General features: G+C 44.2%; 1 protein-coding gene across 2 annotated transcripts in view; it reads right to left on the bottom strand.

Moving 5' to 3' along the window:
• PDE4B (phosphodiesterase 4B) overlaps nt 1-14,145 on the bottom strand; it is a 226,194-nt gene that overhangs the window by 99,266 nt on the left and 112,783 nt on the right. For both annotated transcript variants that reach the window (XM_069981385.1, XM_069981386.1), the window contains exons 2-4: nt 10,006-10,200; nt 8,763-8,799; nt 8,523-8,593 (exon numbers count right to left, since the gene is read on the bottom strand). In XM_069981385.1, the coding sequence (XP_069837486.1) occupies nt 8,523-8,593; nt 8,763-8,799; nt 10,006-10,200 (303 nt within the window). The remainder of the gene's footprint in view (nt 1-8,522; nt 8,594-8,762; nt 8,800-10,005; nt 10,201-14,145) is intronic.

The raw sequence follows: 14,145 nt of genomic DNA, 5'->3' as shown, positions 1-14,145 counted from the left end.
TTGTCAGCCAAAAATCGCCCTGTGTAACGAGTTATGTGCAGCCGACAATGCATTGAATGGGCCACATGATTGATCACGCCATGTGAGCGTACAGCAAACAAGCGCCAATCACATGGTCCTGCAAATGTTTGCTTATGGTCCTATTACACGAAGCGATTATCTGCCGAATAATGCCAATTTGGGCAGATGTCACTCATAAAATAAATAACGTTTATAAAATAATAACGATTATACTTGTCCACACTCCCCAGTGTCCTTCTGGCTTTCCCCCGCATCCCCTACTGACTACAGCCACAGTGCTGTCCCATCTCAGTCAGTGATTGGCTGAGTTGCCTGCCACTTCACAGAAGGGTTTCAAAGCTTCAAAGGCACACCATTTCATAGGCTACACAAGCGAGCGCCGAGCTAGCAGGTCGGTCTTCGCTTACTGCATTAATAGGGAAGTGTAAAACGGCCCTTACACTAAATACCAGAGGTGCCCAAATCTGCAGACTGGACAAAAATTACAAAACTGTTCACAAGCAGGTTATGCTAAATTTTTGCGACTTTTTGCCCAGTCTGCCACCACCAGGCCCGGATTGGCAATCTGGCAGACCGGGCAAATGCCTGCTGGGCTGTCAAGATTACCAACCCATAGGCCGCTGGTCCCACTGCATACTTGCATCTGCGGCGGCGGCCCTATACAGCGTGCGCTATTCACTCGGCCACTCTGACCTGGGAATACGCCACCCATCTGAACCCTGGAAGAGCTGCTGAGTGAATAGCATGGCGGCCGGCCGCGTTGTTCTCGAATGTTCTATAGGGCCAGGGCCGTTGCCACAGGTGCAAGTATGCAGTGGGACCGGCGGCCCTCTGTAACAGTCGAGAACAGCACGGCTGGCCGCTATTCACTCTAGCTATTTCAGGGATGGGCGGCATATTCCCCGGTCAGCGTCCGCCTCCTGCGGTGAACCCCACGTCTCCCCCTTGCCTAGCGCACTTAGGGGCTGCTCTGCCCCTTTAAAATACCACTCTGTGTACCAGACGTGCTGTGTGCAGGCACATGTACTATAACCCACCCCTGACGGCTGACGTCACTTCCTGGTCGCGCCACCGAGGAGAACACACTGCCGCGAGCCGCAGCAGCGGAGGGGATGGGGATGTTACAAAAGGAGGGGCTTTATATAGGGATGTTACAAGGGGGGGGTATTCTATACGGGGATGTTAGAAAGTGGAAACTTCTAACTGCTTATATGGGGGCACAGAGGGAGCAAGGTTACTGTGTGAAGCAATACAATTTGTATATAGATGTGGATGATGTTGGAGCAAGGAGCCTAAAATTGTTTGTCCGGTAGATTCTACAGAGAGAAGTCATGGCCGGAGAAGTCTTCATGATAGCCGAGAAAGAAAAAGCGACCAACTTCAGCAAAAACGTCACTTGCAATTCATGCAGAGAAGACGCCTCCTGTGAGTTACTGGATGTAATTGCACTATAATCACTCTATTTATAATCATCATTTTTATTACTAGCTGAAGTGTCACAGCGGCCGCACTGCCATGTATGTCACTCAGTCAGAGCAGGAGGTGCTGCTGTGGCTCTGCTCCGCCTCTGTGACACTTCAGCTGGTAATGAAAAAGAAGATTATAAAAATTTACACTGGACTTAAAGGTCCTGTCACTTATATTGTATTTTCCCCCACACCTTTCTACAGCTCCGTACCTCATATGGACCTCACAGATTCTCTTTAAAGTGACACTGTCACCCCGTTGTGTATTCTGACAGCTCTACACAGGTGTAAAGGGTAAATTTAGAGTTTTTCATACCTTATTTCATATCATACGTCATGGTGTTTGTTCAAGTAAAGTGTCCTTTTATCAACTGCAGATTGTATTAAGTGGGCGTGGCCTCGTGGCATTAGCACCACTTAGCCCCACCCACAACGCCACAGTTGGTCCCGCCCCTCGCCGGCCATTGGAACAGGCTGGCCGAAAGGTCTAGACCCCACCCCCTTTACGTCGGCCAACCAACGGGGCCAACGATGCTGTTGTGGGCAGGTGGATATTGTTTCTGCTGCAAAATCCGCAACACTGCAGATAACTTCCCTATTGAAGTCAGTTAGGAAGATGGAACCCCCGCATTACGGACATGAAGACTGCTGGATAAATCTCCCCCATTGTGCTTTTGCTGCATCCTGAGGGCCTAAAAAGGGTAAAACAGGTAATTCTTGCACGTAACGTTTGGATGGACGCCAAGTCAATCCTACAGGTGAGCCCTAGACCCCCCCCCCTAGTCTCTTACTGATTACATCACAGAAAATCAGCGGTCTTTAGGCCACCAAAAACACCCAAATAGGCTCATGGCAATTTTTGGCTCAGAAACACTGTGCTGAGAGAGAGTCAATGGGGACAGGAAGGAATGCAATATCCAAATGACATTTTTTGCTATTAAAGGGGTTATCCAGTGCTACAAAAACATGGCCACTTTCTTTCAGAGACAACACGACTCTTGTCTCCAGTTCAGGTGCGGTTTGCAATTAAACTCCATTCACTTCAATGGAACTGAGTAGCAAAACCCTGCCTAAGCTGGAGATAAGAGTGGTGCTGTCTCTGGAAGTACGTGGCCATGTTTTTGTAGCGCTGGATAACCCCTTTAATTTTTTTCAGGGCAGTTTGGTGTTTTTTCAGTACATTTGCAGTTTTATGAAAATTGTAGCAGGGACTGCATTCTCTGTTTTTTTTTCACAGAAACTTTGCCATCTTATCCCCACAGACTTCTATAGGGGGGTAAAAACGCCAAAGAAAACCAGCATTGTGCGAGGGCCCAATTGGATAAGAATGGGGGTCATGTACAGTACTGACCTGGCGTGATTTATTGTGGATTTCTCCATTGGCTTTAATGTGCTGGCAGATCCGCATTAGGGCCCCTTTTACTAGGAGTGATAATCATTGCTTTGTATATTAAAGACAACTATAAGCCGATGACAATGATCATTGACTGATCATGTCTTTAGGTCCAGACCTAAAATCATCATCCGCCAACCGCGCATTGCTACGTGTAATAGTGATGCATGGCCAACAGCTGATGATTGTAAAGAAAATAATAAAGTTCATACATACCTGTCCACACTCCCCGGTGTTTCTACCCGCTCCATGGCAAGTACTGCAGAGCCGACCTCTGAAGTGATAGGCCATGGCCAGTGATTGGTTGAGTGACCTGTTACTTCAGAGGCCGGCTCTGCAGTACTCGCGGCATCTGTGGGACAGGGAGGAAGGTACCAGGGAGCAGGTAGAAGCATCGGGGAGCATGGACAGGTTTGTATGAAGGCTGCACAAGGGTTGAGCCATGTAATAGGCTCAGGAAACAAGCACTGATTGATTGGGTCATGTAATACGGCCCTTAAAGCAGTTTTCCAGGCTTAGAAAACATGGCTGCTTTCAGAAACAGCGCCACTTGTCCTCAGTTTGGGGCTATGTTCCCACAACATTACTATGCCCGTAATTTCCATAAAATGATGGTAGTTTGGCGCAAAAATGTCGGCCATCTTAGCAAAAATCTAAATCGTCCCCTGACCTGAGAGAAGTACGATCTTCAAAAAGGGGCGCGGGTGATTATAAAATCTCGGTGATGTGCATATCCTTGCCAGTATTCAGGTGCAGCATTAATCACCGCAATTGGAAGTCATCAATCCTTGGTTAGTAAAATTTAATATGTCCATATAGGATATAAAAAATATATATAAGGTGCAACGCGTTTTGGCCTCGTATTACATGGGGGGCTTTTTGAAGCAACTAAGGCCATCTAAGCAGGCAGACAAAAAAAAAGACGTTGAAGTGAATGGAACCGAATTGTAATTCCCCACACATCCTGAGGACAGGGGTGGCGCTGCTTTTGTAGCTATGTTTTTTTTTAACACTGGATAAATCCTTTAAAATAATCCTCTCCAAATCTGTATGATCCGGGGCCTATTTGGCGCTGGGGATTTACCTGCAGAAATGCTGTGGACTTTCTGCAACATTACCCTAATGGACGGCGTATACCGCATGCAGTGTCTGATGTACTATGAGGTAGATAGCGGATACATATATCACAGTGCAGAGTAATCCCACAACAAGTAAACCTGATCCAGTGCCGCTCGGGGTATATAACGTTGCATTGATCACGGGAAGTGAATGCAGCTTTCAGCCCCAAACCACACGGCCCTGCCCCCCCCCCCCCCCCCTTCAGGAGTCCATTCAAGGACAGCAAACACACACAGAATCCCCCATAGCCCCGGCATGAATAGAGGCCTTAATGACTGGAACCATCCGCAGCCCAGCTAATGCCAAAGCAAATGAAACGGATGGCAATATACATTCCTGCCGTGCATGTGTTGTGCGCTCCACGCTCGGCTGGTTACGGAGGTGATGGCATATATATTGGCAGCCTCCGATCTGGAGGCGTCTGATGATTTTGGACGCTTTCGCAATGGATAAAAAGCGAACAGTGGAAATTTAGGGCAAGGACCCAGATTCATCAGATGCGGGGTGAATGTCTGACCCTGGACACGTCATGGGAAGGCTCCAGTGAGGCAGACGGATGCCAGCCGCTCATGCCCACAGTGTAAGACGGTCAGAATGGTGGTTACAGAGATGTAGGATAAGTCAGCGGGAGGTCTGAGAGGCAGAAAACTTCTCAGAGAGGCCCAAATCCCTAAACGTTTGCCAAATCTACTATACAGTATAGGTTATCAGTGAATACCTAGCCTGTGGCTCTTCAGCTGTTGCAAAACTACAACTCCCAGCATGCCCTGACAGCCTCCGGCTGTCAGGGCATGCTGGGAGTTGTACGTTTGCAATAGCTGAAGAGCCAAAGGTTTGCGATCACTGAATTAGGAAGCCAAAGGATCAGTCAACAGCTGTCAGCGCATGCTGGGAGTTGTAGTTTTGAACAACTGGAGAGCGGTAGGTTGAGGAATACAAGTGAATCTGGTGCACTTTCTGTTTTTTGCTTAGGAAACCCTGTAGCAGTAAGCTTTTTCCGTTGTTGTAGGGAAGAAACTTTTTAAAAAAAAAATTAGTGTCACTGTCGTTTAATTTTTTTTTTGCAGGTGATTTTAAGAAACTTTGTAATTGGGTTTATTAGACGAAAAATGCATTTTTATCATGAAAAAGCAGTTTGAAGCTCTCCCCCCCTGTCTTCATGGTTCTCTTATGGAGAGGGGAGGGGTGGAGGGAGATGAGGCACCAAAACAGGACAACAAAGAGTTAATTTACAGCTACATCACCAGGCTATCTCCTCTGACCTCTCTGACCTCTGAATACCGGCTTTCACACAGGTCCTGCTGTGTAATCCTTTGTTCTCTGCTGCCGACTAATCTCCCTCCTCCCCTCTCCATAGGTTACACAGGGCTCGACTGATGTAAGAGTCGAGATTTCCTGATAATGAGCAGTGAATGAGAGGGAGGAGGGGGGGGGGGCTGGCAAAAGTCTTTTTGAATGTAGATAATGACTGAGTTTTTTTGGGGTTTTTTTGTTTAAATTTCAATAACCCATTTTTGGCTTAGTAGTAAAGCCATCTAAAAGATGGCATCTATTACAAAGCTGCGGCTTAAAGTGCGCCTGTTGTTATAAAAAAAAACAACTTTTGACATGACACAGGGACACAGCAAAAGTTGATCGGTCCAGGTCTGAGTGTTCAGACCCTCAGTAATTGGGAGAATGAGTCGGGAGAGGACCGCAGCTGCAGCGTACCCTCTCCCTGCTGTGTGTGAGAAAAAGAGTCAGACTCCATAGACTTACACTATGAGGCTATGTTCACACTACGTAAGAGACCGGACGTTCAGTGACCCCGGCTGGATGATCTTTCGGCCGCGGAGCTCTGATGCGGGTGCATCAGCGCGCGCCCGCATCAGAGCTTCCCATAGCCCACAGTGAAGCAAGTGGCCGGAGCCGCTCGCTTCACTGTGTGAACTGGCAGGTCTTTCTGCGGCCGGAATTCACTGAATTCCGGCCGCAGAAAACTGACCTGTCAGTTTTTTCCGCGCCGCACAGATCCCAGCCGGAGCGCATACGATGTGTGTACGCTCCGGCCGGGATCCCATTGTACACAATGCATTGTCCACACTGCAAAACTACGGCCGTAGTTCTGTGGCGAGAACTACGGCCGTAGTTTTACGTAGTGTGAACATAGCCTCGGGGTGGGTTCATACTGAGGAATTCTCACGGATAAACTCAGCGGAATTCCGCAGTATGTCTACACGCACGGCCGCGCGCCTTTCCGCCGGCTCCATAGACACCATTCTATGGGCCGGCGTATTCCGCTATCCGCCAAAAAAGTGACATGTTGGTTTGTGGAAATGGAATTGGCTTTAATACACAGATTTTCAGTTCTGTGTCTGCAAAAAATCTGTGCTTCTCTCCCAGCTCTGTGTGTGTAATATTGATAGACTTCAATAGAAAGTCTATGGGACCATTTCCTATTGTGTGCAGAGAGCTGGCATGGCTGCGTGTTTCTCCCCCTAGTTCTGCACACTCAGACCATGTCCAATCAAAACTTTTGGCATTTTAAGCCACATCCTTTCACCTAAACTCGCACCCTTTGTTGCATGTTTCACAGAAAATATAATCGATGTGTCTTGGATGCAAATATGTCAAACTTTGGTGCATTTTACACTAAAGTTGAGATGTACAGACATTTGCCTCACTGTTCTATGCCTCACACTGCAGTTTCATATAAATCTACATGGTCAGACAGCGACATCTAGTGGACAAAGTGCATCAATACATAAGACCTATTTAAAGGGGTAGTCCACCCAAAAAATTTTTCTTTCAAATCAACTGCTACCATGAAGTGCCAGAGATTTGTAATTTACTTCTATTAAAAAATCTCAAGCCTTCCAGTACTTATCAGCTGCTGTATGCCTAACAGGAAGTTGTATTATTTCCAGTCTGGAGAGCAGGAAAGGTTTTCTATGGGGATTTGCTCCTGCTTTGGACAGTTCCTGACATGGACAGAGGAGGCAACAGAGAGCACTGGGTCAGACAGGAAAGAAAACACCACTTCCTGCTGGACACACAGCAGCTGATAAGTACTGGAAGACTTAAGATTTTTTAATAGAAGTGAATTACAAATCTCTGGCACTTTATGGCACCGGTTGATTTGAAAGAAAAATTTTTTGGTGGACTACCCCTTTAATGCTTTTACCACTGTCCATAAAGGGGGGGGGGGTAATGTTACTACAATGTAAATTGTGGCTGTATTATAAAATTAATAACTTAAACTAGAACATGTAGATTCAAGATGTGACAATTCAAGTCAGGAAGCTGCTTTGTTATAATGTGTGTAGATGTAGTAGAGCCAACTTTAAATTAACTGTTTCTTTTGAGCATAGTCATGAGAAAGTCATGTACCATAGTTCAGCTACTGTAGAAGAATACATTATCTTTTAAGTTTCCCTTAAAACTGCAGCCATAACTGTCCACTTATAGGGGTACTCCAGTGAAATTTATTTTTCTTTTATATCAACTGGTGTCAGAAAGTCATATAGATTTGTAATTTACTTCTATTTAAAAAAAAAAAAAAAAACTAGTCTTCCAGTACTTATCAGCTGCTGTATGTCTTGCAGAAAGTGGTGTATTCTTTCAAGTCTCACAAACTGCTCTCTGCTGGCACCTCTATCAGTGACAGGAACTGTCCAGTCTATGGGGATTTGCTACTGCTCTGGACAGTTCCTGACATGGACAGAGGTGGCAGCAGAGAGCACTGTGTCAGACTGGAATACACCTTTTTCTGCAGGACATACAGCAGCTGATAAGTACTGGAAGACTGGAGATTTTTAAATAGAAGTAATCTATAAATCTTAATAACTTTTTTTAATTTTGTTATGAAAACTTTTGACATATCAGAGAGATATGTTAAAATTGAACACTCTACCGATTGTGAGATCGAGCTGACTTCACTGGCACAGAGCTAGGAGCGGACTGTACGGTAGTCTGTTCCTCTCCCTGCTTGTTCTTATGATCAGCCCCGGTCTGAACACTAAGAAGCGGGACAATCAAAAAACATTTCATATTTCTCTCTGACATACAAAAATAGAAAAATGCAAGAGCAACCTACTATATATACTCTCCTCCCCCCTCCATATACATGATATAGATATTTGAAATGAAGAAACTGCAGTTTTTCCACTTCAAATATCTATATCGTGTATACGAAGGGGGGGGGGGGGGGGTATGGCAAGCCCTGGCACTTGTAGGTTGCTGTTGCACTTTTCTGTGTTTGTCTCTATTTTAGCCATGGTAGTGTGCACCTGCATAGTGTGAATAGGGGTATGGGTAAGCTGGGCATTTTTGGTTTGTCATTTCTCTCTGACACGTCCAAAGTTTTTTTTTATAACAACAGCGACACTTTCAAACCAAAATCCACTGTGTCCTTAAAACAATAAGTAAGTAACATGTCTGTCATTTGTGTGAGCAGGACTATGTATATTCTTGTATTACTCCTCAATGTGCTAGTTTCTACAACAGAGGCAAATAAAAGTTCCCCCCCCCCCCGCCCCACTTACTTGTTTGGCGCTCCTTGAAGATTGGTTAATAACGTAAAATTATTCCTGACGCTGCGTAGACTGGCCAATACCTGCAACAGAGACAGAGGCGTGTGAGCCAGGAATACAATGGATGAGCTGGAGCCAATCAGATCGCTGCTTTCTTATTCCTGATACTTTACAAAGTTCACTAATTTTATCAAATTCTAGAAGTAAAAACTGCACATTGTAAAAGCCGACGCAGAACGGCAGGGCACGTACCTGGGCAAATGGAGTAACAATCAGGTCATCGCCGTGTCTGAAAGAGGAAGAAATCAGAAGTCAGAAAATATTACAGTAAAGTGGATGGTAAGCACAAGGAGACAAAGGGTTAACTACTGCGGAGTCCAAAAGGAGAGAGAAAGACAAGATGGAGGAAGGGGAGTGCTTTACTGAAGAGGGGAGGACAGAGGGAAGAGAAAGAGACTGTTACATGATGGAAGAAGAATTAGAGCGCTGCTAGGCAGACGGAAGATGGAGGAAGAAGGAGAGAGTTATACACAGGTGTCAAACTCGCAGCCCACCGGCTATTGCAAAACTACAATTCCCATAATGCCTTGACAGCTAAAGCTTTGGCTTTTGCTTCCAGTCATGATGGAAATTGTAGTTTTGCAACAGCTGGAGGGCTGCGAGTTTGAATCCTCTAAAGTGGTAAGATGGAGCTGCAGTGTCCTTGTACCCATATCCTAACTACTGAGTATCTTGATCTGTAAGTTCACTTGTATATGCTTATGCTTGTGTATACTTATATACTGCTAGAAATAACCAGTATTGCACATCTATCATATCTAATGCATACTATCATTGCTGTGCAAGAGTCAACATTGATTTGTGTTATCAATAGAGATTAGTGCAACTCGTTTATGCCGAGTATGCCGAGTCCAGTTGTTCAGCAATTGAATACCAGTGGCTGAAGAAGTTGGATGGAGCCCTGAGTCTGGGAAAACATGGACGCAGCTTATGTATCCATGTTTTCCTGGACTCCCTAGGGCTCCATCCAACTTCTTCAGCTACCGGTATATAAACGCCAAATGATTGGACTTGAGCGTGCTCAAGTTACGCTTATGTCTAATTATCTCCCCTAGTGGTCACATGTCGAGGATGTAAGGTATATGGTCACATGACCTTCCCTCAAGCAGCTTCAACTCTTTTCTAGGTGGAAACCAAGCACAGCAAACCTACATCCAGGCCTCTCCCCTCTATCTGTTTAGTCTGTCTTTTAGCTAGAGAAGGGTATTCACTGAGACTAGTTCATCCTGACAGCACCCATTCCTGTCTCCTCTTGTTTGCTAGGCCATTTGAAGAGCTTTGGGCCAAGACATTTTCCATTTCCCATCAACATCTACTACAAGCAAGTAACTAAAGACTAGTATGAATGAGGACAATGGCCAGTAGTGGACTGTGATGAGGATCGGGGAAGGATCAGCAGGGACTACATTACTACGAGGAATCCATTGTGACTTACTGCTCACTTGCGGCGGAGGAGTTCCTGGACATCGTCTTTGGTGATAAGTCATAATCACTGTCCGAGCGGTACAGGAAGGATTCCCGCCGCTGGTTGTGACTTGGGAAGTTTGTGTGAAGAACGAGTCCTGAGCCCGGGCTGGTCTGATGGTCCAAGGGGCTGCGTCCTGCGGCTGGGCCATTTTCAACATCAAAACTGTAAAAAAGCACAACAAAATAAATTATATCTCTATAACATGGATACTGGTGTATACATGGATTATTTAACAGCACACAGCATATGAATTGTAACTTTTTTTTTTTTATAACTTAATACAATATCGCCCCCTATAGTCATCGACACCTGAACTTTTGGTGCTTTGATGTTATGTTTGCTATTGACTGCAGCACCTAGAGGGTTAAACAGCTGAGATTAGCGCTATCTCTGATCCCAGATAGTGCCAATAGGTGTCAGCTGTCATATATTCACTTCATACTCACTTCCAGACATGATGTAGATAAACGTCAAATCTCCGGAAGGGGTTAAAAGTGGATAAGGATCAAATGTTTGACAATGTGGACCTTGACATACAACAATAGTTTCAGTACTACTATGAAAAGGACACATTAAATAAAAGAGCATTGTGATAACTTCATCATTTGCACTTTTCAGCTGTACTGTGCTATAGATGCCAGCAGGGGGCGCTCATGGTTTAGAAATAAAATCCTGCCTTTAGCAGTAAGAATCCACACTCCTTGGAGGTTCAGATAGAGCTCTGGGGAATACTGATTTTTATTGAAGAGACCTAGTTAATATAAAGAGATTTACAAGCAATGCACCAAGGGGAAAAAGTATGCAAATTAGCTCAGCTAAACCCACATCTTAGGTCTGCCTATATAGGAGGCTTTAGGATTAGGATAGAGCAGCATTCCCCAACCTCTGCCTCTCCAGTTGTTGCAAAAACAATATAACAAACAATATAAAAAATTCACATAGTAGCAGTCAGTGATTATGCAACTTTTTACTTTTATCACAGTATATGACTATTTTCCATACGTATCGCAATAAAATATATTATTATAAAATATATAAAATATATATTATTATAGGTAAAACGAGAAATAAAAAAAAAAAAAAATTAGGACTGCAATTCCAACAGTCACCACCAGGTGCCACCCTAATACAATCTAATGAAATGGGTTTGTCCACGTCTCTCTCCAGACAGCCGTTCTAAAAGTGATTTATTATCAATAGAATAGGGATAGTTAGTGATGTGGTGTTACACAGCTCTTTGTGTTGAGCAGGCCTTATATGTTAACTATTTGTCTCCTATTTTTTTTTTTTTAGGGCAAACACACTACATGCATGATTATTCCCTACAGCATAAAAAAAAAACAGTATATAGTATAATAGTAGTATTATATGACGGTCTTTCAAACTTAAAGGGGTTATCCAGTGCTACAAAAACATGGCCACTTTCTTTTTGTCTCCAGTTCAGGTGCGGTTTACAATTAAGCTCCATTCACTTCAATGGAACTGAGCAGCAAAACTCCACCCAAGCTGGAGACAAGAGTGGGGCTGTCTCTGGAAGAAAGTGGCCATGATTTTGTAGCGCTGGATAACCCCTTTAACAAGTTGGAGTCCCCAAAGTTTATCCATTTGGACTGGATAAGAGGTATTTTTTTTTTTTTTGGGGGGGGGGGGGGGGGTCTCCCAGTGATAAACTGATCACAGTGCTTCTTCCCGTGGAGATCCCAAGTGATCATCTCCAATCTGTAGAGGAACCCAGCAGTAAGTTTTACGTTTCCCTGCAGCGCCACCACAGGAGGGATAAAGCATTACATTTTTTGCCTTGAAATCAGTAGGATCCTAATATAATGCACCAGTTCCCCCAGAGCCTCGCTCTTTTAGCTGCTCTTTGGCTCATAGATGAGGATCCCGAATTAGAGCCCCCCCCCCACTGTAGTCAGAGGTCCCCTTTAATATACATAGTATTCTATGGATGGATCGACCTGCTTATTTATGTACATTACTGCTATAAAGATGTTACAACAAAGAGTTAACACTTCAATCAGTCCATGAGGAGAAGTAAAAATAGGATCAAAGGAACCGAGAGAGAAGACACGCTAATGACATCATCATTTATTTAGGTCGTCTCCGCGCAGATCACAGATGTTGACGTCGTATGAAGAGGCGTCAACTCTGTAAGGTGAATGACCTGAGCGACCTGCCACGGGGTCACATGATTAGATCAACCCCTGTTTGTGTGTTGTGTATTGTTCATTGACTTCAGTGGGCTTTGTGTAAGGGTATGTTCACACATGCAGAGTTTATTTCATCTATTTATATGGATTTGGGGTATGTTCCCATGATGATCCATGACGAAGTAATACAACCAAGAGTCGACAAGTGTTGTCCTAGCCTTAAAGGGGTACTCTAGCATTTTTTTAAATTAACTGGTTTCAAAAAGTTACATTTGTTCGTAAATTACTTTTGTTTAAAAATCTCCATTCTTCAGCTGCTGTATGTCCTGCAGGAAGTGGTGCACTGACACAGTGCTCTCTGCTGCCACCTCTGTCCATGTCAGGAACTGTCCAGGGCAGTAGTAACTCCCCATAGAAAACGTTTCCTGCTCTGGACAGTTCCTGTCTCGGACAGGGGAGGCAGCAGAGAGCTGCTGATAAGGTAAGACTGATAAGAAAACACCACTTCCTGCAGGACATACAGCAGCTAATAGGTACTGGAAGACTTGAGATTTTTATGAAGTAAATGACAAATCTATATAACTTTCTGAAACCAGCTGATTTGAAAGCAAAAGATTTTTAACAGAGTATTATATCTGTGCTTTCGGACACGGCAGCAGAATTTAAAGGGTTACTCTATTCTTTCCCCCTTTTTTATACGGAGAGCAATCATGAAGCCAGTGATGAGACTTTTTCCTCCGCTGTGAGAGTGAAGTGATCCATTACCGCCATAAATAAAAGACACCGAATAACGTGAATAATTCATCAGTGAACCGGTCAGCAGTGCGGAACGCAGAACTGACTCAATCCCTACAGGACGGCGATTGGAACCGGACTCTTGCGAGGAGTCGTCTGTGCCACGCGTACAGCGCCCTGTGACGTCACCAAATCTCCCGAGGATTTTACTGTCAGCCGAATGGCAGAAGAAGAAGTTACTGTGACCTGCTCTCACTTGTTGAAGAAAATCTTCTCAGTCAGCCATTTATATATACTAGAGAATGAAAAACCCATTCCTCAGAGAAGGATGATTGCTGGATAGGGGAAACCAGACACCCAAATCTTTTCTGCCAGAAGAGAGGATGAGGCATAATTTAAAGGGATATTAAGAGTTAAAATAATGTATCTCCTCCTATATAGATTTGTAATTTACTTCTATTTAAAAATCTCAAGTCTTCCCATACTTATGAGCTGCTGTATGTCCTGCAGGAAGTGGTGATTTCTTGACATCTCTGTCCAAGACAGGAACTGTCCAGAGCAGCAGCAAAACCTTATAGTAAACCTGTACTGCTCTGGACAGTTCCTGTCTCGGACAGAGGTGTCAGCAGAGAGCACTGTGTCAGACTGAAAAGAAATCACCACTTCCTGCAGGACATCCAGCAGCTGATAAGTACTGAAAGACTGGAGATTTTTTAAATGGAAGTAAATTACAAATCTATATAACTTTCTGAAACCAGTTGATTTGAAAGAAAAATCTTTTTGGCTGGATAACCCCTTTAGCCTCAGGTGTCAAACTTCCTTTCAGCTGTTGCAAAACTACAATACCCATGATGCCTGGACAGGAAAAGCTTTAGCTTTGGCTGTCCAGGCATGATAAGAATTGTAGTTTTGCAACAGCTGGAAGGATTCTTTCTGTTGCCCATAGCAACCAATCACAGCTCAGCTTTCATGTTACCAGAGCAATATGAGAATTGAAAGCTAAGCTGTGATTGGTTGCTATGGGTAACAGAGACAATCTTGCTATAAGAAAGTGTCTTACATCTCTCCTCTCTCATGTTTAAACCCACACAAAAATTTGCCCATAATACGCTAGAGAGTTATCAAAGCTGTTGCTAAGGAAAATTAGAGCAGTTGCCCTTAACAACCAATCAGCTTGAACCTTTCATGTCAACAGCAGCTGCTGAAGAATCAGAGCTGTGAT

Source organism: Dendropsophus ebraccatus, chromosome 8 (genome assembly GCF_027789765.1).
Source record: "Dendropsophus ebraccatus isolate aDenEbr1 chromosome 8, aDenEbr1.pat, whole genome shotgun sequence".
NCBI lineage: Eukaryota > Metazoa > Chordata > Amphibia > Anura > Hylidae > Dendropsophus > Dendropsophus ebraccatus.
This window is presented reverse-complemented; position numbering and strand designations above follow the sequence as displayed.